Genomic DNA, 23,818 nt, shown 5'->3' on the forward strand with positions numbered 1-23,818 from the left:
AACAATAAATGGAGAGGGTGTGGAGAAAAGGGAACGCTCTTACACTGTTGGTGGGAATGTAAACTGGTGTAGCCACTATGGAGAACAGTATGGTCCTTAAAAACCTAAAAATAGAATTACCATATGACCCAGCAATCCCACTACTGAGCATATACCCAGAGGAAACCATAATTCAAAAAGACACATGCGGGGCTTCCCTGGTGGCACAGTGGTTAAGAGTCTGCCTGCCAATGCAGGGGACATGGGTTCAAGCCCTGGTCCGGGAGGATCCCACATGCCGCGGAGCAACTAGGCCCATGTGCCACAACTGCTGAGCCTGCGCTCTGAAGCCCGCAAGCCACAACTACTGAAGCCCGTGCACCTGGAGCCCGTGCTCCACAGTGAGAGGGGCCGCTGCAGTGAGAGGCCTGTGCACTGTGGCGAGGAGTGGCCCCCGCTCTCTGCAACTAGAGAAGAGCCCACGTACAGCAACAAAGACCCAACACAGACAAAAATAAATAAATAAAATAAATAAATTTATTTTTTAAAAAAGAAATGTGCAAAAAAAAAGGCACATGCACCCCAATGTTAATTGCAGCACCATTTACAATAGCCAGGTCATGGAAGCAACCTAAATGCCCATCGACAGACGAATGGATAAAGAAGATGTGGTACATATATGCAATGGAATATTCCTCAGCCATAAAAAGGAACAAAACTGGGTCATTTGTAGAGACGTGGATGGACCTAGAGACTGCCATACAGAGTGAAGTAAGTCAGAAAGAGGAAAACAAATATCATGTTAACGCATATATGTGGAATCTAGAAAAATGGTACAGACAAACCAGTGTGCAAGGCAGAAATAGAGACACAGATGTAGAGAACAAATGTATGGACACCAAGGGGGGAAAGGGGGGAAATGAATTGGGAGATTGGGATTGACATATCTACACTAATATGTATAAAATAGATAACTAATGAGAACCTGCTATACAGCACAGGGAACTCTATGTCACTTTGCTGTACAGTAGAAACTAACACAACATTGTAAAACAACTATACCCCAATTAAAAAAAAAAAAGAAACAGGAGAGAACTTAATAATCATCCAAGTCTACCTCCTCGTTTAACAGATGGGAAGCTTCACCCTGAGAGAGGCCCAGTGATCTGCCCAAGATCTTTAGAGGCAAAGAGCCCAGGGACAGGACCAATAACACATACACAGGTTAGATGGTGTTTTCACCCACATTATCTTACAAGCAGACTGAGCTGGGTGGGGAAGGATTATTAAAATTCCCATTTTCAGCCTGAGGTGGAATGACTTGTCCAGAGCAGAATTCAAATTGAGATGGTCACACACCCATTCCACTGTTCCTTCCTGCACCACAGTTTCTTGCACATGTTGGTATTGAGCTCAATCATCTCAGCATTCAATATATTTCAAACTACAAGTTCTGTTTTATTTTATCCTACCTTCAGCAGTATTTCACATTCGGCCTTCTCTGGTAGGATTATACTGACCTTTTGTCTTAAAGAAAAACCAGTTCAGTGGCCACATTTGGCACCAGAAACATTTTTTAAAACTGAATGAGGCTCCCCGTACAAATCATCTTCACAAGATATATCACATGTGTATCATTCCAGATGTATATCATTATTGCACTAAACACACTGAACCAGTGTGCTCAAAGAGCAATAACAGCTCACTAATTGAAGCAATATTTATCATACAAATACCAAAAGGCAGTTTTAACAAATGCGTGGAACACTGAGATAAAAACTTCCTGACTTCATCAATTAAAACTGATTTGCATTCACATAGGGTCTCAAGGTGAAGTGAGCAACAGAGAAAATTATCGGGATTATTCTAGTCATCTAAATCCAAAGGATCTGAACCTGAATGTGTTTTTTTATTTGAGGAGGTCCAGGGAAGGGGTGGGGGAGAAAATGTTAAGGAGGAATTACCTTGCCACTATCTCAATGTTCTCTTACGGTATAGGGCCTATCTTTCCACCACCACCCTTATTTCAGGAGGAAGGCACGCATGTTCTGCTCCCCATTTTAAACTCATGGAAGATTAGAATTGCTCAGTCTCATGGGGCTGGCAGAGGTTTCTCGGTGGGGTTCACCTGGGGCCGGGCGACACCTCCAGGCCGTACTTCTATAGAACAGGCCAGGGAGCTGGACTGCGCCCGGCCCTCTACTGTGACCTGCATCCCGGCACGCTGTCTCGTGAAGGACCCTCCAGTGGCCTGACATTGATTTCTGCTGGAAAGCACCGGCCTTCGCTCCTCCCGTTCCCTCTCCTTTCTCAGTATCGGGTCAATCACTACACAACTGGCCACCCCTGCCCGCGGTCAGCAGCGGGTAACAGATCCTAACAGCCAGCTAGCCCTGGGTTTAGCGCTCAACTGACTCGGCAATTGCCTGATGAAGGCTCCTGCCCCATGGCCTGCTCCGGCCCCGCCAGACGCGGGGGACGCCCAAGGCCGCGAGCGCAGCGCCCCAGGGACGCCTGTTACAGAGCAGCACCGGAGGCAGCGAGGCCCACACGCTGGGCAGGCGCCCCTCGGCCATCCCAGGGCTGCGACGGAGGGCTGGGTCGGGGGGAGACCAGGTCCCAGGCAACGCCCCCACCCCCCATTAATAAAACGCAGAATTAAGCGTCATTTACCGACACGAGCGATCACTGTGGTCAGTCGCCGGGTGAACTCCTGAGGGGCCATTTCTTCTTTTAACCAAAACAGCACTTCGCCGACAAACCACTCGGTATAAACAAAACAAAGCAAAACAAAACTGTTTCTACTGATGCTATGGATGACTTTTTAAAGGCATCTCTTCGCGAGGATGCTCGGCCCTCACACTCTTCCTCGCTCTCCTCAGGCACAAAACGAGAGTCACTCCCAGCCAAGGCCAACTCTCCAGGGCCGCGCGGTTAGAGGACGCCAGCCACGCCCCGGAGGGGGTTATTTTAAAGATTAGGTGGGGCGGCTTTTCCAACTTGACGACTGGCTTTACGAGAGAGGGAAGCGGCAGTTCCGGAGAGGAGAAAAGCAAGTCGCCCCAATCTCGCTGTAACCGCGCCACTGGCGTCGCGGGCCGAGGGGGCGCATGGGTTTCTGGATTTGTGGTCAGATGTGCGCTGCCTCCCGGGAGGGTCGCGTCGGGATGAAGGATGCTCTGTCAGCGCGCAGGGGGCACGCGGAGTCAGCGGGTGCAGAAGGCAGAGGAGCTGAGGTGTCCAGGGCTCAGCCGGGCAGCTCACCCCGCGTCGCCGCGCGCCCTTGCGCTTCCCGCCTCCGCGCCCACCTTTCCCCGCCCGGGGGCGGTGCCCGAGGCTCCCGGAGAGGCGCGCACGCGCGCGAGCACCGCCCTTTTTCGGGTGGGGCAGGTGCGCCCATTCCTCTAAGAATGGGGGCGATGCAAGATCTGTCCTCCAATTGTGGGAAAGGAGACAGCGAGTTTGGTGCGCCCGCCAGCACCGGGGTTCTGAACGCCAGATGCTCGGTTCCCTGGCTCGTCTCTCCTCCTTCCCCGCCAGGTATTTGCGGAGAAACCTAGGCGAGAAAGGGACTGGCAGGGAGTTCTGCGGCCGCCCCGCTGGGGCTCTGGAAGGAGGGCTGTTTGAGGCCCAGCTGCCCGTCCCATCCACTGACTCCGGGCTTGGGGGAGGGACGGTGGCTGGAGTTTGTTTCCCCCTGTTAGGGGTTGTCTCATTCAGTTATCAGCGTCCACTGGACACACTCGCATTTGGAGCCGAGAGCGCGGGCTGTGCGCACCTGGCTCCGCACGCGTGTGCGTACGTGTGTCTCCACTGTGTGGGCCTTTTCCTTTGTGCAGCTCCTCCCGTGCGCCCCCGCTCCGTCTGCCAACTGTCAGGCGCGCCAGTGCGCCCTCCTGGAAAGGCTCCGGCACAGCGCCATTGCGGAAAGCATCGGATCCGCAACTATCCAGTGGTAGACGCTGTCCCGGGGCTTCCTTAGGTGGCTCCAGATACGACCAGACAGGCGGACTAACCGAATTCAGTAGAGCTCCACGTGAAAAGCCTGAGCAAACGAGAATCTAGTCAGGTTGTCCCCCAGTCCATTCCTAAAAGGTGGGACCCTGTCGCGAGAGTGCCAGGACCACCCACAGATTCTGAGCCAATTCCGGGAAGCTCAGCTTTCCTCTTTGGTATGTAAAAAGCCAAACCCCAAACAAACACCTTGGATTCAATTTCTAGTAATAGCCACTCATCCCAGGGGTTTGGGGACGTTTTTAAATGCTTTCTGCTAACAATTGTGGGCTGTGGTTAAGAGATGATGTTAGTCCACCTGCTACGTGAAATTTGTGCAGAGGTTCTTCTCTCCTGTGATGTTTGGGCTCTTTGCACTCTGTCTGCACAAGTAGAGCAACCATTTTCATAGCAACCTCCTGCGAGAAATTCAGAAAGGGGTTAAAGACCCAAAGGAGTAAAACAGCTTTGGGTTGTGTTTCCACGGTAGTATCTGGCTCTTCAAGGGTCACAAGTATTTTTGAGAAACCAAATGAGGTGTTTTCTGTTGGTAGTAGTCAGTACCTGGTGACCAGTCAGAGCCAACTGTGAACTGGCCCCCAGAAACCAGCATATTGCTAAGGAGACTGATAATGTGGGACATTCTGGACTTTTCAGATCCAGTGACCTCAGCTTCTCAGATTAAGCCAGGTTTTATGGGTAAGAATCATGGATGGAAGGGACGGGAGAATGGGAAGAGCAAGAAGAGTCAGGTGAAGCTTATGAATAGGAATGAGAGAGAAAAGAAAGAAATAGAAAGGAAATAAATCACACTCAGAAGGCTGGTCTCCTTCCCACATCTGTACCTTCACAATCTTCAGAGGTTTCCATGGAGATGAATTGGCTGACTTTATAGCAAGATGTAACAGGCAGTGGCTGTCCTCAGAAACCAGTTGTCCCCCCATTTCTAATACACGCTCTCCTGGGGCCTCAACTGCTTCACCTGGGCTGTGAGGGGGTGGGTCTGTGATCTCCAAGTTCCCTTTTCCAGTTCTGAAATCCTGTAACTGTAACTAAGAAGAAATGAGCGTAGTTTTCAATAGCCCATATCTCCTTGTTCCTCTGAGAAAACAGTTATTATATCCATTGCTCTTGTGAATATGTACATGCTCCCTGCCTTCTCTCCTTCCCTGCCCTCCTCCCTTCTGCGCCTCTCTTTATCTTTTCTAATTATGATTTATTTCCTGTCTGTGACAAATCACATTGCTCTAATATATGGCAAAATCAAGGAACAAGTCAGAATAGCCTGCCTTCCTCTCTAATGAATGAATTAATAATCAGTCACATCTATTGAACATCAATGATATGCTCAGGGTTGTGATAGGCAGTGTCAATTATAGCAGCTACCACCGCCATATAGTAAGTGACTGCTCTGTGCCACCTGGTATAATGGTAGGCATTTCACAAACATCACTTAAGCCCCACAATAACCCTTTAGGGCTTTAGTCTTATTTTGCAGATGCTGCTGGCACAAGAACCAAACTGTGTATCACTTATCTTATGAATCTAGACCATTCTCTGCCTTCAGGTAAGGATTTGCCTGAGCTTAGAAAGACAAACCATCCTCCAAGCGCTGCCAAAGTAGATTCTACCTCCGTTCCGGTGGATTGTCAGCACTGCCTCCAACAATGAAGAGAAAGACAAAAGACCCACTTTGGGTGCCACAGGTGAGGTTAGGCACCATTGGGGCCGCCCAGTTTAGTCCAGATCAGTGGTTCTCAAACTAACAGAATCACCTGGAAATACAGGTGATTTTTTGAAATACAAACTCCTGGTCCCCATCTCCAGAGATTCTGATTCAGTAGTGTGGAATGAGGCCTGAGAATTTGCATTTTTAACAAGTACACAGGATTACGGATGCTGGTGGTCCTGGGACCACCACTGGCCTAGAGCAAAGCTCTTCAAAATTCTTAGACTGCAAACCACAGTATGATATAAAATTTACATCATGACATAGTCAACATAAATTACATAATTAAAACAAAAGTTGTATGGAACAGGGCTTCCCTGGTGGCTCAGTGGTTGGGGGTCCGCCTGCCGATGCAGGGGGTGCAGGTTCGTGCCCCGGTCCTGGAGGATCCCGCATGCCGCGGAGTGGCTGGGCCCATGGGCCGTGGCCACTAGGCCTGTGCGTCCAGAGCCTGTGCTCCGCGGAGGTAGAGGCCACAGCAGTGAGAGGTCGTGTACCGCAAAAAAAAAAAAAAAAAAAAAAAAATTGTATGGAACAATTTTTTTCCCTTCAGTAAAGTTAACTCAAAATGAATCACTGACCTAAATGTAAAACACAAAACTATAAAATTCCTATAACATAACATAGGAGAAAATCTAGATGACCTAGGGTTTGGTGAAGACCTTCTAGGTACAACATCAAAGGCACAATCCGTGAAAGAAAGAATTGACAAGATAGACTTCATTAAAATTAAGACTTTCTGCTGTGTGAAAGATGATATCAAGAGAATAAAAAGAGAAGCTATGGGCTGATAGAAAATAGTTATGAAAAACATATCTCTCTGTTAAAAAAATAAAGGCCTGTTATCTAAAATATACAAAGAACTCTTAAAACTCAATGGTTAGAATAACCTGATTTTTAAAATGGGCTAAAGACCTTCACAGACACTTCCTCAAGGTATACAGATGGCAAATAAGCATATGAAAAGATGCTCCACATCATATGTCATCAGGGGAATGCAAACTAAATAACAATGACATACCACTACACACCTAATAGAATGGCCCAAATCCAAAGCACCGACAACACCAAATGCTGGTGAAAGTGTGGAGCAACAGGAACTCTCATTAATTGCTGGTGGGATTGCAAATAATTTGGAAAATTGCACTTTATAAGATAGTTTGGCAGATTTTTACAAAACTCAACGTATTCTTACCATGTATTTCAGCAATTGTGCTCCTTGGTAATTATCCAAAAGTTAGAAATTTATGTCCACACAAAAACCTACACATTTATAGCAGTTTTATTCACAACTGCAAAAACTTGGAAGCAATCTGTCCTTCAGTAGATAAATGGATAAATAAACGGTGACACATCCAGACAATGGAACATTAGTCAGTGTTAGAAAGAAATGAGCAATCAAACCATGAAAAAAAAAGAAAGAAACTTAAATGCATATTACTAAGTGAAAGAAGTCAATCTGAAAATATTGCTTATTGCATGATTCCAACTACACTACATTCTGGAAAAGGCAACACTATAAAGACTGTAAAGAGATCAGTGGTTGCCAGGGATTATGGGGGAGGGAGGAATGAATAGCCAAAGCACACACAACTCTTAGGGCAGTAAAACTACTCTTTATGATTTATAATGGTGGACACATATCATTATAAATTTGTCCAAACCCATGAAAGTACAACACCAAGAGTGAAGGCTGGGACTTCCCTGGTGGTCCAGTGATAAAGAATCTGCCTTCCAGTGCAGGGGACGCGGGTTCAAGCCCTGGTGGGGAAACTAAGATCCCACATGCCATGGGGCAACTAAGCCTGTGCACCACAACTACTGAGCCCTTGAGCCTCAGCGAGAGAGCCCACGCGCCCTGGAGCCCATGTGCCACAACTAGAAAGAGAAAACCCGCACTCCACAACTAGAGAGAAGCCCATACACCACAACAAAGAGCCAGTGCTGCAAGGAAAGATCCCTCACGCCTCAACGAAGACCCCGTGTGCCATAACTAAGATCTGATGCAGCCTAAATAAATAAATAAATAAAGGGGGAAAAAAAAACCAGTGAACGCTAATGTGAACTAAGGGCTTTCAGTGATTATGATGTGTCAGTGTAGGTTCATCAATTTTAACAAATGTACCACTCTGGTGGGGGATATTAATATTGGGGAGGGAGTATGCATGCGTGGGGGAAGGGGAAAGCTCTACCTTATGCTCAATATTGCTGTAAAAATTAAAGTCTACAAACTTGCAACTAGAAGACTAATAAGTTCCAGAAATCTAATGCACTGCATTAGTGATTATAGTCAACAATACTGTATCATGTACTTCAAAGTTGCTAGGAGAGTAGATCTTAAATGTTCTCAACAAAAAAGAAATTATAGGGATTTCCCTGGTGGTGCAGTGCTTAAGAATCCGCTTCCCAATGCAGGGGACACGGGTTCGAGCCCTGGTTCGGGAAGATCCCACATGCCGCGGAGCAACTAAGCCCATGCGCCACAACTACTGAAGCCCACGTGCCTAGAGCCCATGCTCTGCACAAGAGAAGCCACCACAATGAGAAGCCCACACACCACAACAAAGAGTAGCCCCTGCTCACCACAACTAGAGAAAGCCCGCGCACAGCAACGAAGACCCAATGCAGCCAAAAATAAATAAACAAACAAAAAAAGGAATTATAATTATGTGATGTGAAAGGGTTGTTAGCTAATCCTATGGAGGTAATATTGCAATGTATAAAGGTATCAAATCAACAGGTTGTGCAGCTTAAACTTACACAACGCTATGTCAATTATATCTCAATTTTTAAAAATAGCATTATAGAAAAAAATTAAGTCTATCTTAAAATTCTGTAATTTCAATTTTGAGACGATTAAGAGGAGGATTTTTTTAAAATACATGTTTTCACATTTTTGAAAATATTATAAAATTTTGTATTCTTCTTACCCCACACCCTTTTATATCTTAGGACAGCTCCCCTTTCTTCTTCCCCTCAGAAAACTCTAAAGATTAAGGGTCATGAAGGGCTCTTCTCCCTGGAACCCATGAGAGGAAAAGAACCCCACAGAAGGAAACATCCATGGCACACGCAGGCAACCTAAGGAGGCTGACAGCATGCCCCTACCCCAGTTGGATCCCAGCCCAAGGGGCGGACGAAACAGGGACCACACCCCCGCGGGCGCGCAGCCTGATTGGCCAGTCGCCGCTACTGCCGCTCTGCTCTGTTCTTTGATTGGTTTTAGTGGTGACGCCCCCTCCAGAATGCGTCGCTCGGATTGGCTATTTCTTGGTTCGGACTAGACGGAGACCAGAGGAGGACAAGAGACTTCTATACGGTATGGAGGGACGATTTGGGCGACATCTGAGACGCAGCCGCACATCAAGAAGCGTCCGGGCTCCAGGGACAGGGCGGCGGCCTCTGTGGTGTCGGTGCTGCTGGTGGCGGCTGTGAGGAACCAGTGGCAGCCAGTCCAGAGCCCGCTGCTGCTGCTGCCGCTGCCGAGGCAACGGTGGGTGGTAGGACGGCTGTGTTTCTGCCCAGGGATGGGGGCGTGGGGTGTTGGCCGGCCTGAACTGTGAAAGAGTTGCGGAGGTACCGGAGGCTCAGTAGAATCTGCTTGTCAGGGGATTCTGCTTTCAGTCCCACCCCTGAGAAGGAGTCCTCCTACACCCAGCCCTTCCCTTTCTTTCCCTTCCCTAGGTTCACTCTTCAGCCCGCCCTTTGCCTTAGTTTTCTCCACTTGGGTGTGGGGGTGGGGGGGAATGGAGCTGGGCCTGCCATCCTCCGTGCTCCCCTACCTATGCGGGCAAGAATAGGGTTGCCAGATTTAGCAATAAAAATACAGGATGCTAGCTAAAATTTAAATTTCAGAAAAACAACACAATTTTTTTGAGTAAAAATATCTCTGATATCAAATAAAATTAAAATATAAAACATTATTTGTTATTTGTCTGAAATTTAACTGTGCGTCCTGTTTTTTATCTGGCAATCCTAGGCAAGAATAACATTTATACACCTCCTAACCATTTACAGTGTCCTTTCATAGCAGTCCCTGTATGGGGAGTGTTATAATCCGTGTTCCGATGAAACCCAAAAGGTCTAATCCAAGGTTATGCAACCAGTAAGTAATGGGGCCAGGACACTTTAAAAGCCAATTTCAGTTCTGTTGTCCCTCTCAGGTGTGCAATTCAAAGAAAGATTCCTGGGGAGCTCTTATAATTGTTGGAATGAATCTACTTAACAAAAGCAAATTTATCTTTCAGAGGGGCTGGAGAGTTGTTTTATATTCAGGTTCTCTGCTGTGGCGTTTACTTTATATTTGGGGGAAGAAACTGTGTTAAACTGTCAAGGTAGTGATTAAGGCAGTGAAGTGTACTCTGGAAAGAGACACACCTGGGTTCAAAGCCTAGCTTCACCACTTTGATGGCAGTAGGCAAGTTATGTAATCTTTCTGGGCCTCCATTTCCTCTTCTTTAAAATAGAAATGATAATAATTGTATCCACGTCATAGGATTGTTGTATTAAATTCTTGTCAAGTGCCTGGGACATTGAAATTAGTTAATTTTAACTATGATTAGCCATTATACTTTGACTTTTAGTAAATGTGAATTTTTGGCATAAATCATTAAATGATTAAATATATTTTAATAGATCTTTATTGGAGTATAATTGTTTCACAATACTGTGTTAGTTTCTGTTGCACAACAAAGGGAATCAGCCATATGCATACACATGTCCCCATATCCCCTCCCTCTTGAGCCACCCTCCCATCCTCCCTATCCCACCCCTCTAGGTCATCGCAAAGCACCCAGCAGATCTCCCTGTGCTATGCTGCTGCTTCCCACCAGCGAACTGTTTTACATTCAGTAGTGTATATATGTCGATGCTACTCTCACTTCACCCCAGTTTCGCCCTCCCACCCCATGTCCTCAAGTCCATTTTCTATGTCTACCTCTTTATTCCTGCCCTGCAACTAGGCTCATCAGTACCGTTTTTTTTTTTTTTTTTTTAGATTTCATATATATGCTTTAGCCATACAGTATTTATTTTTCTCTTTCTGACTTACTTCACTCTGTATGACAGACTCTAGGTCCATCCACCTCACTACAAATAACTCAATTTCCTTTCTTTTTATGGCTGAGTAATATTCCATGGTATATATGTGCCACATCTTCTTCATCCATTCATCTGTCGACAGACATTTAGGTTTGTTCCATGTCCTGGCTATTGTAAATAGTGCTGCATTGAACGTTGTAGTACATGTCTCTTTCTGAATTATGGTTTTCTCAGAGTATATGCCCAGTAGTAGGCTTGCTGGGTCATATGGTAGTTCTATTTTTAGCTTTTTAAGGAACCTCCATACTGTTTTCCATAGTGGTTGTATCAGTTTACATTCCCACCAACAGTGCAAGAGGGCTCCCTTTCCACCACACCCTTTCCAGCATTTATTTTTTTCTAGATTTTTTGTTAATGGCCATTCTGACTGGCGTGAGGTGATACCTCATTTTAGTTTTGATATGCATTTCTCTAATAATTAGTGATGTTGAACATCTTTTCATGTGCCTCTTGGCCATCTGTATGTCTTCCTTGGTGAAATGTCTATTTAGGTCTTCCACCCATTTTTTAACTGGATTAAAAAATCCTCCTGCAGGGGCCTCCCTGGCGGCGCAGTGGTTGAGAGTCCGCCTGCCGATGCAGGGGATACGGGTTCGTGCCCCGGTCTGGGAGGATCCCATATGCCGCGGAGCGGCTGGGCCCGTGAGCCATGGCCGCTGGGCCTGCGCATCCGGAGCCTGTGCTCCGCAACGGGAGAGGCCACAGCAGTGAGAGGCCCGCATACAGCAAAAAGAAAAAAAAATCCTCCTGTTGAGGAGGAGGGGAAAAAAACAGGGAGAGGGGGAAAGGCCTTGGCTGTGGAGGGCGGGGCCTCAGCGAGGGCGAGGTTTGGGCAGTGGGCGGGGCCAGTGCCCAGGACCCACAGGGCTGGAAAAGGCCCTGGGGGCTGTGGGGGCTTAGGCTCAAGGAACAGAAGGAGCCCAGGTGTGCCCCCCATCCCTGGTCTCAGAGGGTGGGGGACCTCACCTGGGAGCCCAGCAGGCTTCCTAGGCTCCAGTGGGTGGGGCAAACACCCTCCTCTCCTCTCCCGCTCTTCTGGAGGGCCCCTCCCTGGGGGGGCCCCTCCGGCCTGCCTCTCCTGATCTCCCCGGCCTCCCTCCTATGCCCAGAGGACCAATGCGGCAGGCTTGGCGGGGGGTGGGGGGTGCCCTTGGAGGGCAGGGGACCGGCCTGGGAGCTCAGCAGGTTCCCCGTGCCTGAGTGGGCGGGGCAATCACTCTCCGCTCCTCTCCCGCTCCTGCCGGAGGGCCCCTCCCACCTGCCTCTCCTGATCTCCCCGGCCTCAGGGGTGCCATTCCTGTCTGGTCTCCGCTTCTCCTCCCCCCACAGTCCCCCTGCCTCCTACCGGTTCACTTTGGGGTTCCTCCCGTCTCCTTGGGCATCAGAGTCCCTCACCAGCAGCCGGCAGGCGCCCTAGTTGTGGGGAGACGCTAACTTCACGGCTTCCCACACCGACATCTTGACTCCACCTCCCTAAATATTTTAATTTTAAGTTGAAAAAAGCCAGGTAATTAAGAATATTATGAATATTGTGAATTTCAGTGAAAAGAAATGTACTGTTCAATAATAGTTAAAACAGATCTTAGACCATAATATACCAATTTTACCAAATCAAATATCTGTAAGCCAGGCTAATATAATAAAATATATTTATATGTTAGTCTCAGTAATTGCTCCCCATGTATAATTTTATATGGTTTTCATTGTCTTTGTGTTATAAACAGGAAGAAGCATTAACAAGCCCCAAGGGAAAGAAAATGACTACAGGTTGAGGGATAAAGCCAGAAAGTCGGTTTATGGTCAGCTGTTTATGGTGAAGTAGACTTAGTATATTTTAAAAACCAAATGTCAAGCTTCGTAGGAGTTTTATATTTCTTTGTATATTGTTTTATTTCCTTAGCATTTACAGTGTTAACATAGTTCACCTACAAACTATTCTCTAAAATTCCTCTTGGGAACTTTTCCCAGTTTTTCTCCAAAAAAACTACAAAACTTTTCCACCACCTTGAAGAGAATGTGGAATTATGAAAACTGAAGGTCTAATCTTAGCAACTACTCACTATTACCCACGTGATCGTAAACAAGTCACTTAACATATCTGAGACTTTATCTCTAAAATCATAACTAACGAAAACCTACTCAGTCATCCCCAAGGTTTATAAATGCTACCAATTATTCCTAGCTGTTATCCAACAGAGAGAACTTCAACCATAGATGAATCCAACTATTTGTATTCTTGTGCCTACAGCAAGCCTCCCAGAAGAGCTGGAGAAACTTCAACACTTGAAAGACTTGGTACTAAAATTAATTCATGGTAGTCAACTTCATCTGGGCTTTCACACTGCACAGCAGGCCCACTGTGTTTCTCTAGCCCCCTCATTCTTCCTTTTTATGCAACTGCTGTTTCAAATCCTCTTCACTTTTCTCAAGCCTGTGACATCCCTAATAAGCCATTTTCAGCAAATGGTCTCAATGTTACTGAGAAAATAGAATACCCAAGCTTCTGAGCTTCCTGCCAACAAAGCTGCCCACCCACCTTCATCTGCAGCCATCCAACTTCCATCGAAGTCTCGTCCCTTTGCCTGTGCTCTGAATCCTTCCCCTCTCACCATCTCAGGGATCTCTACCATCAGTTATCACTTCTGTCACCTGGATGTTTAACCACTCCCTCTTTACTAAATCCTTCCCACCAGTATTTAAATATTCCGTAGTCTCTTCTTCAGGGAGTAAGTCCCTGTTTTTCCTCCCACCTAACACTCTCTTTCTTTTCCCATTTTTAATCAGTTTTTTAAGAACTGTCTACCCTGAGGTTTCTACTTCTTTACTTCCCATTCTCTTCTCAACCTGTTGTTCTTCTGTCCTCACCCCTCTCCTGAAACTATTCCTGCTAAGGTTACCAATAATTTTCTTGTCCCTAAATCCAATGGATTCTTGACCTCTTAGCAACATTTAACACCCTAATCCAGTGTTTGGGCAAACTACAGCACGTGAACCAAATCCAGCTTCAACATGTTTCTATATGGCCTGTGAGCCAAAATATATTTTTAATCTATCTGGCCCTTTACAGAAAAAGGTTGCCAACCCATTCTTAGGTCACACCCTCCTTTTTAGAATAAATTCTTCTCTTGGCTCTTCTCTTTTAAGTAAGTCTAGTTTTCCTTTTACTCTCTCCTCTCTTTCTCAGTCTCTTGCTAGATTACCAGACCCTTAGATGTTGGAACTGTTCAACACTTTATGTTGGAAATGGGATCTTCTGGATCTCATCTGCTCCTATAGCTTTGTTGAAAGCCCCCATATTTCAGTCTCTAACTCAAATTTCTTCTGAACATCATACATGTTGTTCAACTGCCTACTCAACATCTCCACTTGGTGTGCTACAGATACCCCAAACTCAATATATTTGAAATTTAACTCACAATCCTGTGCTAATCCTGCTTTTCCCTGCAGACTGTATAACTCAGTAGATTATAACATCATTGCCCACAAAGTTAATGTCAGAAATTTGGGAGTCCTTGAACATCTCTCCCTCTCCCTCCCCTCATTTTGTTCCACCCACATCTAAGTAATCACCAAGTGCTATTAATTCTATTGCCTACATGTTTTTTAATCTAATTAATTCATTCTGCCCAATACCACCACACACTTAGGTCAAAAACACCATCATCTGGTCAAATGCTTTAACCTCCTAAGTGGCATTCCTATTTCTCTAAAAAAACAACCAAAACCAAAACAAAACAAAACAAAAAAACGGTTTTAATTGAGATATAACTCATATACCATAGAAGTTACCCCAAATTTTACAATTTAGTAGTTTTCAGTATATTCACAAGGTTCAAACATCTGTGGTATGTGTCTGGTATTTTTGCCATAAGCATCTTTGCTGTAGACATTTTTGCTGCATAACCGAGTGGTCATAAGGCAATTTTGCCATAAAAGATAAAATAACTAGTTGACAGTTTGGTTTGATAGTCTGGTTTCAACTGGGTGACAATTTAGTTTCATTTCTCCATTGACACAGTACTCCTATTTTTATATTACATAAATCTTAGCCCTCATAATGATCTACACAGTGACGAGTAGACATGGTGGTCTTAAAATAGTAGATGATAACAGCTACATATCAACTTGATAGAAAATACGGTGTTAAAACTTACTGGAAGTGTGAAGTAAGAGTTTAAAGCCAGATTATATACTATACTAGAAAATGATAAGATATCATTTGCAAATCCTTTAGTGATTTGAAGGTACAGTGTTGAACCCACATTTCCCATAGAACTTTGGAACATTGATTAACGGACTTGTGATAACATGCCAAAAACAAACGGTGTAGAGGCTCCATTATAAACATTCATCCCAGTGTTTGGAAACTGATACCTCTCTTAATGAAGGAAGAAATTGTAGTGAAAAAGGAAAAGTGCTATGCCAAATGAGGAGACAGATTGACATGCATTAAAAATTTGTATAAAATAGCATTCTCTTACATCATAGTACAGTTATCAAAATCAAGAAATTAATTTTGATGCAATATTATTATCTAATCTGCAGACTTATTAAGATTTAGCCAGTTGTCCAACTAATGTACATTTTACCAAAAGAAAAGCTGGTTTTTTAGTGGTCTATAGTCTAATCCAGATTCACATGTTGAATTTGGTTGTCATGTCTCTTTGATCTGCCTCATTCTGGAACAAGTCCTCATTTTTTGTCTTTCATGACTTTAATAAGATGAGATGATGAAGTGTTTTTTGGTATTCATGATGCATCCACAATAGAGAGCTCTACTTGATACTCAAACACAACAGTAGAGGATGGTGTCAATCACTGAGCATGTAGGCCAGTTTCTTTGGTGAATATCCCCCTTGTCCTTACTAGGGAGCCAGCAAGCTGGTATATCCACCTTCAGTCACTGATGTAGGGCTTCCCCCGGGGGACATAAATTCCCAGATGCTTCAGGTTTTACAAAAGTGAAGAACAGCTTATGACTTAGTGTAAAGAACCTTTTTAAAAACTATTGTCCATGCATGCATAGAGTTTTTGGTTTTGTTTCAAATTAAACTAGAACTAGGCTTGCATTTATGGTTTGCAGGGCTGTACTCAGTAGACTGAGAAACTAAAGCTTTCTTTCAGGATCCATGCACTTTGTGTTTTTGTTTTTAAGTTTAAATGCAATTTTGCAACATGAAAACTGCAGTGTCTGTAATTAGTTGGAAATCTTTGTCATTTGTGATACATCTGTTGCCTGCTCTCTGTTTTCAAAGCTTACTGCTTTGTTAGCTATGAAATAAAGCTTTACTTAGGAAAGCTTTAGGCTTTATTAAGATCAGGGCTGTATAAGTTTCCTATTGGAAAGATATTTATTTTTAAAGTGAATGATAATCAAGGAATACATATCAGAACAATTTGCCTTGGAGCTGTAAATGTAGAGCTTATTTCACTACTTACATGTCTTACACGTAAAAGAAAAATGTAGGAACTGTTTGTTCTTTAATTGTTTGGTTCTTTAATTATCTAGCTGGTATCTCTAGGAAACTAAGGATCCCAAGTTTGAAAAGGCACAAAAATCGAATTAAAAATGAGATGCTTATGTATAGCACAGGGAACTCTACTCAATACTCTGTAATGACCTATATGGGAAAAGAATCTAAAAAAGAGTGCATATATTTATATGTATAACAGATCCACTTTGCTGTACACCTAAAACTAACACAACATTATAAATAAACTATACCCCCCAAAAATTTTTTTAATGAGGTTTTAAAGGGATTTTTATCTTGAGGCAGTTTGATTTGTCTGCATTGTAAGCTTGGAAGTGATTCTGCATTGTGCTGCATAAAAGCTGTTCGCAGACCAGAATTTTAAACTAAATATGAACATTTTAGCATTTAGCCATGTGCTTTGAAAGTCATTTGATGGAGCCTTTATTTGTGTAACATAATAATTTAAGCTTTTGACTTTTAGATCCAAAAGGTAGTTCTGGCACTTGGATACTACTACCTTGGAGCAACTTGTCATGCCTGCATTGTGTGGAACCAGTGTTCAAAATAAAAAGCAAAAACTTCAGGCTGGTGGAGGAGGGAGCACACAACGTCCTGGTACTCCAGGGAGACCATTTGATATGTTAAATAGAATATATCATTGTAAGTATTGCCATATTTTTCCTAGGGCATTTTTTAACCAGTGATATTTGGGTTATGGGAGGGAAAATAATTATCCTAATTGTTTAAGCCAGTTGCCATGCATGAATATCTAGACGTGATACTAATACTTTTCTTTAATAGGCTTTATTTTTTAAAATGGTTTTAGGTTTATAGGAAGATTGAGAAGAGAGTTCTCAGCTTCCTATAGCGTTAACAACTTACATTAGTATGGCACATTTGTTAAAATTAATGAACCAACACTGACACATTATTATGAACTAAAGTCCAGAATTTATTCAGGTTTCCTTAGTTTTCGCCTAATGTTCTTTTTCTATTCCAGGATCCCAATCAGGATACCACATGACATTTAATTGTCATGTCTCCTTAAGCTCTTCTTGGCTGTAACAGTTATTCAAATATTCCCTTTTTTTTTTATGACCTTCACCATTTTTAAAAATTTTATTTATTTATTTTTGGCTGCATTGGGTCTTCATTGCTACGTGTGGGCTTTCTCTAGTTGTGGCGAGCAGGGGCTACTCTTCGTTGCAGTGCGCGTACTTCTCATTGCAGTGGCTTCTCTTTTTGTGGAACATGGGCTCTAGGCATGCGGACTTCAGTAGCTGTGGCTCGCGGGATTTAGAGCGCAGACTCAGTAGTTGTGATGCACGGGCTTAGTTGCTCTGCGGCATGTGGGATCTTCCCAGACCAGGGCTCGAACCCATGTCCCTGCATTAGCAGGTGGATTCTTAACCACTGTGCCACCAGGGAAGCCCGACCTTCACCATTTTGAGAAGCACTGGTCAGATATTTAGTAGGATGCACTTGTGTTGGAATTTGTCTGATGTTTTTCTCAAGATTAGACTGTAGTTATGGGTGTTGGGGAGGAAGACCACGGAGGTAAAGTAACATTTTCATCTCATTCTATCGAAGGTTATTCTGTTGATGTTGACCTTGATCACCTGGCTGAGGTAGAGTTTGTCAGGTTTCTTCACATAAACTTATTCTTCCCCCCTCTCCTTCTGTACTGTAGTCTCTGGAAGGAAGTCTCTATGCACAGCCCACTCTTAAGTAAGACTTTTTTTTTCGCTTTCCAAAATGGATCAAGATGCTTATTTTGGATGAAGCCAATAAAAATGTTGAGCCAGAGGATTAAAGGTCAAATCCACGAGATTTACCAGAAATCAAATACAAGGACTCAGGTGTGCACATGATTTTTCTGCAGCTGGCAGGTTGGGTTCATTGTTACAATATAGCTGTAAAGTGCTATATTGTCCTTTCCTCTGCCGAAAGCAATTGTGTCCTACAATCTCTGTCTAGCTCAGTTCTGTAGTAAGACAGGGACGCTTGGTCTCAAACATTATTTCTCTAATTCTTATTATGAAAACTGTTATAATTGATATGTCAACATAATTAGTCATTGTCTCTTTTTTAAGGTTGTATTGCTTTCTGCCTTAATGCCAATTGATATGCTGAAGACCTCAAAAAGTTCCTGAGAAATCCATTTCAAATTCTAATGAAGAAAGAAGAACTGACCTTTGAAAAGGTCAATGTCTTATAATAATTTTGAAAGAGGGTAATGTTTTTCTAATTGATATACATAAAAATTATAGCCAGGATTTTTTTTTAACCTTCTTATTTAATCTCTGTGCTAAAATTGCAGTAACTAGTATCTGTAGTGTCTTAGTGCTTGTAATAAAGCTGACAGAGTAAACACAAGGAAAAAAACAACCATACCAGATAGTAGAAAAACTGCAGGTAACTCCAGGGTATTTTGTTCTAAGATTTGGTACAGAATTTAGGCAGAATTAATAAAATGAATTTCTCTAACTGGTTCCTTCCAATGGTAGGGATAGAGAAGTCAAATGGCTTTTTATTCTGACTCTGATCTGAATTAACATTTTCCTCTCTGAAATACTGTAGGGAAGGAATTGTATGCTCTTTGTGACATATGAGACACCGGCCAGTAAACAGGCTGTTCTTTTTCAGAACACAGACAAAAGGTAGACTGGCTCTGAGAAAACGCATGCCAGGAATTTCAGTTCTGATGTGGCAAGAGCTGTTCTTGCCTAGTATTGCTACTTAAGACGCTGTTAATATCTAATTATTTCCTTAACAAACTGAAGCAGGATCTAGTTACAATGTAGGTGTGAAGTGCTGCATAATATCTAATTATTTCCTTAACAAACTGAAGCAGGATCTAGTTACAATGTAGCTGTGAAGTGCTGCATAATATCTAATTATTTCCTTAACAAACTGAAGCAGGATCTAGTTACAATGTAGCTGTGAAGTGCCGCATTGTCTTTGCCCCCTGCTCAAAATAAGACTGTTTCCTTTCAAGCCCTGTCAGCCATGGTGCTGTAGCAGCCAGGGATGCATGGTCTCATACACATGTACCAATTTAAACCCTGACTCAACAAATGACTCCTGAGAGTTAAGGCTTATTAATATTTTGCAGGTGGTGACAGAAAGAAAGAGGCATTACGAAGAGGGAATTCAGCTAAGGGACCAACCACATTTTGATTACTACTGACTTACTGGCATTTAATTTAATTACAATATTTACCTACTAAAAGATGGTTTCAAGGGGAAGATTTTTCGTCTTTGTCAGCTCAGGCTACGTGGGGGAATAAAGACCATACTCCAGTGAGTTGTGTGATATATATGCAGTTTGTTACTATTTTGTGCCCTGAAAGATTGTATAGAAGTTGCTTTTTGAATCAGAATTTGAATAGATATTATCATATCTCAGGCTCATGATTTTTATGTACAACTAATGTCTATGGTTATAAACTATGATTTGCCCACTACTTATGAAAACTATATTTTCAGTTGAGTATTTGTCATCTTCATTGAATTACTTGCTTTTATTCTGGAAAAATAAATTCATGTGTTGCTTTTCAAGTATGATTTTGTCAGCCAGACAACCTTGAATCAGGAAATGTAGTAACATGTAAGTCGTATTTAAATTGTACTTGGAAATATTTGTGGTTAAACAGAACACAGTGGGAAAACAATGTGAACTGTAGCCCAGATTTTGGACCCTATAGAGTAGATATTCAAAGGGAAAAATCAATAATGCTGTTAGATCTGGTTGTCTTAACTTACATAGAAGTCTTTTTTTATTTTTTAAAGTCATGTTGCTCATGTCTTGTGCTTTCTTGGTGATTCCTCTATAATTAAGATTTTTCTCAGCATTTTCTGGTGGCAGTTTATATTGACCCTGGCTTAGTTACAGTAGCTTTATCACTAAATAAATTAAATTATGTCTTGCTACTAATATAAAAATAACTTGTCAAAAAATATAGTAGTTGGTAAGAATAGATAATGAGGTGATGCTCAGACATGGCACTGGCCTGATTTAGGACATAGATTCATAAGTGAAACAGCATGTTGTTTGGTTAAAGAGCAAGTCAGTATTTTCATATTTGTTTTCCTCTTGTACTGGTTATTTGGTATTTTAAGTTGCTCCAGCCAAGACATTTTTGACTGGTTCTATCATCTGTTTTAGTAGAAAGCTGTGGTGGTAAACATATCTCAGGCATCTGCTACAGTGTATGAGGTGACCTGAGCAGAAAGCAGTGATAAATATGGGTTACCATAATAAATTTTTAGAGGTTTCCCCCACACTGGAAAAAGTTTTAAATCCTGGATCAAATCTGTCCAATAGAACTTTCTGTAGTGAGGGAAATGCTTTATATCTGCACTGCCCAACACAGTAGTGACAGGCCATGTGCGGCTACTGAAATATGATTAATGCAACTGAGGAGCTAAATTTTCTATTTTATTTCATTTTCGTTTAAATAGCCACATGTAGCTAGTGCCTATTGCATTGGACAGCATGGTCCTAAACAATAGTTAACATTCCAGAGTTTATATTTTCAGTTTAGAGTTCCAAAAGTGTGTCAAAATGGATTACACAGCTGTTCCTTTTGTTTTGTCCCTGGTATTTATGTTTGTCCCAGGCTGACACCTGCTCTTGGCCCACTTTGGTAGGGGCTTTAATTTCACTACCCCAAACACAATACTGTCATCTGCTCTGTAAGTAATAACACTCAAGCCACCTGATAGAATCTGATCTTGCAACCAGAAGAATCTTTTTGAACTAACCACAAAAGATATCTTTTCTTTTTCTCTAGATATTGTGACTAGGATCTAGTGCTCCAATTAGAAGTCCTCTAAGTATAATCTTGGCAAATAAACAGCCACTGATGGTTAACAAGTAGCTCATATCATTAGTACTTTATGTAGTACTTGATAAGTGATATTCTGATTAATAATTTTTCTTTTGTTCAGAATTGGCAGTGGGAGTCAATTTGGTAGGAAGGCTGTGGCCATAAACATTGAAGAAGACAAGAAGATTCTTTGTGACACTGAGCCTTTCTACCATACTACACTGGAGGAAATGCCAATGAATGTGGCTGACCTAATTTAATTCCTAGGATGAAATGGTTTTGAATGTAGTGCTTGCTGTTGGTGAATAGGCAATCACAAAGTGCATCATGCTTCTTTTGGGGGAAATATTTGAAGCTTTGTCTCAATGCTCATAACAGATCAAAAATATAGATTTTGATAGCAAAGCAACTTCAGCCATGAGCTCATGTGAGGAAAGTCATTGGCTTTATCCTCTTTAGAATTAGACTGTTGGGGTGGCTATAAAAGATGGGCTTGTACCCAATCGAAAAATGAGCAGAAGACCTAAATATACATTTCTCCAAAGAAGACATACAGATGGCCAACAGGCAAATGAAAAAAGTCTCAACATTGCTAATTATCAGAGAAATGCAAATCAAAACTACAATGAGATACTGCCTCACACCAGTCAGAATAGCCATCATTAAAAAGTCTACAAATAGGGCTTCCCTGGTGGCGCAGTGGTTGAGAGTCCGCCTGCCAATGCAGGGGACATGGGTTCGTGCCCTGGTCCGGGAAGATCCCACATGCCGCAGAGCGGCTGGGCCCGTGAGCCATGGCCGCTGAGCCTGCGTGTCCGGAGCCTGTGCTCCGCAACGGGAGAGGCCACAACAGTGAGAAGCCCGCATACCGCAAAAAAAAAAGAAAAAAAAAGTCTACAGATAGCAAATGCTAGAGAGGGTGTGGAGAAGAGGGAACCCTCTTACACTGTTGGTGGAAATGTAAATTGGTGTAGCCACTATGGAGAACAGTATAGAGGTTCCTCAAGAAACTAAAAATAGAATTACCATATGATCCAGCAATCCCACTCCTGGGCATATATCCAGACAAAACTATAATTCAAAAAGATACATGCACCCCTATGGTCATAGCAGCACTATTCACAATAGCCAAGACATAGAAACCACCTAAATGTCCACCTAGAGATTAATGGATAAAGAAGATGTGGTACATATAATACAATGGAATACTACTCAGCCATAAAATGAATGGAATAATGCCATTTGCAGCAACATGGATGGAACTGGAGATTATCATAGTAAGTGAAGAAGTCAGAAAGAGAAAGAAAAATACCATATGATATCACTTATATGTGGAATCTAAAATATGACACAAATGAACCTACCTACGAAATAGAAACAGACTCACAGACATAGAGAACAGACCTGTGTTTGCCAAAGCAGTGGGGGTGGGGAGAGGAGAGATGGAGTGGGAGTTTGGGGTTAGCAGATGCAAACTATTACATACAGGATGGATAAACAACGAGGTCCTACTGTATAGCACAGGGAACTATATTCAACATCCTGTGATAAAACATAATGGAAAAGACTATGAAAAAGAATATATATTTCTGTATAACTGAATCACTTTGCTGTAGAGCAGAAATTAACTCAACATTGTAAATCAACTATACTTCAATTTAAGAAAAAGATGGGGTTGTAAATCTTTCTTAGAATCTTATCTCCTTGTTCTCCACACATGGTTATATTGAGTGTTCACTATCATTTAATAATATACTTGTTGACTGAAAGATATGTGCTGTATAAAAGCAGCCAATTATATTAAACTAGTTTATCTGCTGTTATTGTGTTAGTCGTTAGACTGAATGGAACTAACTTTAAAATGATTTTTTAAGAAAATATTTGAATTTATTTTGTTTGGTATCGTTGGTAAGTGTAAACTAGAGTCTTTTGCTAAACACCAGCAACAATCATGTCCTACAGTTAAATCTCAGAAAAATTGCTGTATTGTATATTGAATTTTCAATAAATTAAAATGAAGTATTTTTTTCTTTAAAGTTGTTTGGTCCTTATTCCTTAAAGATCTGTACTTCTTGCCATAACTCCATATTTGCAAAGGAAAAGGTTAAAACAACACTGTAGTAAATATTTTACTCTAGTTGTAAAATTACAAAGGACACAATGAACGTGGCTTTTCATAAAAAGTCTTAATAGTTCCAAGGTAGCTGCTACATGGCAGTAGCACAAAGATTGATCAGCTGCAGATTTCATCAGTACTATCTACTAAGCATTATCTGCTTCTTTGAGAAAAAAGAAGCATTAGAATGTAAGATTCCTCCCTCTTCTGGTATGGCAAACATTTCCTTGTACATGCCATGTAGCTACTCAACAGCAAATTTTTTGTTAATAAGCAGTAAATTTCTTTTTCCATAACAATAACATGGAGTTGCTATAGTAGATTCCATTACAGAAGGAATGAGTATGATCCTTGTTTTCTCCTTCTCACAAATTACTTATTAAGCAATCTTTTTTCTTGACCACAGTTTATAATTTGTCAAAAGAACAATGCTGACAGACAGTGACTATTCCACCAGTTGCTTTGATTGGTATCAGATAGGAAAAAAAATATGGTAATGAATTACTAGGGAAAAGCATCACCCTTGACCTTTCTCAGTCCTAGAATTGATGCTTGCCACTGTCAACTGGAAAATAATGTACAGTGTAAGAGCAGT

The 23,818-nt window shown here is 42.4% G+C and overlaps 1 protein-coding gene, 1 long non-coding RNA gene and 2 other non-coding genes across 7 annotated transcripts in view; 3 read left to right on the forward strand and 1 right to left on the reverse strand.

The window, feature by feature from the left end:
* The window catches only part of MCF2L2 (MCF.2 cell line derived transforming sequence-like 2), a 242,370-nt gene extending 239,132 nt beyond the window's left edge, over positions 1 to 3,238 (reverse strand). Inside the window, 1 exon segment of the mRNA XM_060099191.1 lies at positions 2,653 to 3,238. Within this exon segment, the coding sequence (XP_059955174.1) occupies positions 2,653 to 2,704 (52 nt within the window). The 5' untranslated portion in view covers positions 2,705 to 3,238.
* A 5,761-nt stretch (positions 3,239 to 8,999) lies between these two features.
* Positions 9,000 to 23,056, forward strand: LOC132491211 (uncharacterized). Of its 4 annotated transcripts, none has more exons than XR_009532641.1 (5): positions 9,000 to 9,194; positions 16,757 to 16,935; positions 18,369 to 18,508; positions 19,391 to 19,578; positions 21,229 to 23,056. It is a non-coding gene; the product is annotated as an uncharacterized LOC132491211 (long non-coding RNA). The 4 variants fall into 4 exon arrangements; XR_009532642.1 differs by lacking the exon at positions 21,229 to 23,056 and adding an exon at positions 17,966 to 18,134 and having other exon boundaries at positions 19,391 to 19,733; XR_009532640.1 differs by lacking the exon at positions 21,229 to 23,056 and having other exon boundaries at positions 19,391 to 19,733.
* Positions 18,562 to 18,732, forward strand: LOC132491493 (small nucleolar RNA SNORA81). Its single transcript, XR_009532706.1, has one exon. It is a non-coding gene; the product is annotated as a small nucleolar RNA SNORA81 (small nucleolar RNA).
* LOC132491464 (small nucleolar RNA SNORA63) lies at positions 19,192 to 19,323 on the forward strand. Its single transcript, XR_009532682.1, has one exon. It is a non-coding gene; the product is annotated as a small nucleolar RNA SNORA63 (small nucleolar RNA).
* Positions 23,057 to 23,818: the final 762 nt, after the last annotated feature.

This window comes from Mesoplodon densirostris, chromosome 5 (assembly GCF_025265405.1).
Source record: "Mesoplodon densirostris isolate mMesDen1 chromosome 5, mMesDen1 primary haplotype, whole genome shotgun sequence".
Lineage (NCBI taxonomy): Eukaryota > Metazoa > Chordata > Mammalia > Artiodactyla > Ziphiidae > Mesoplodon > Mesoplodon densirostris.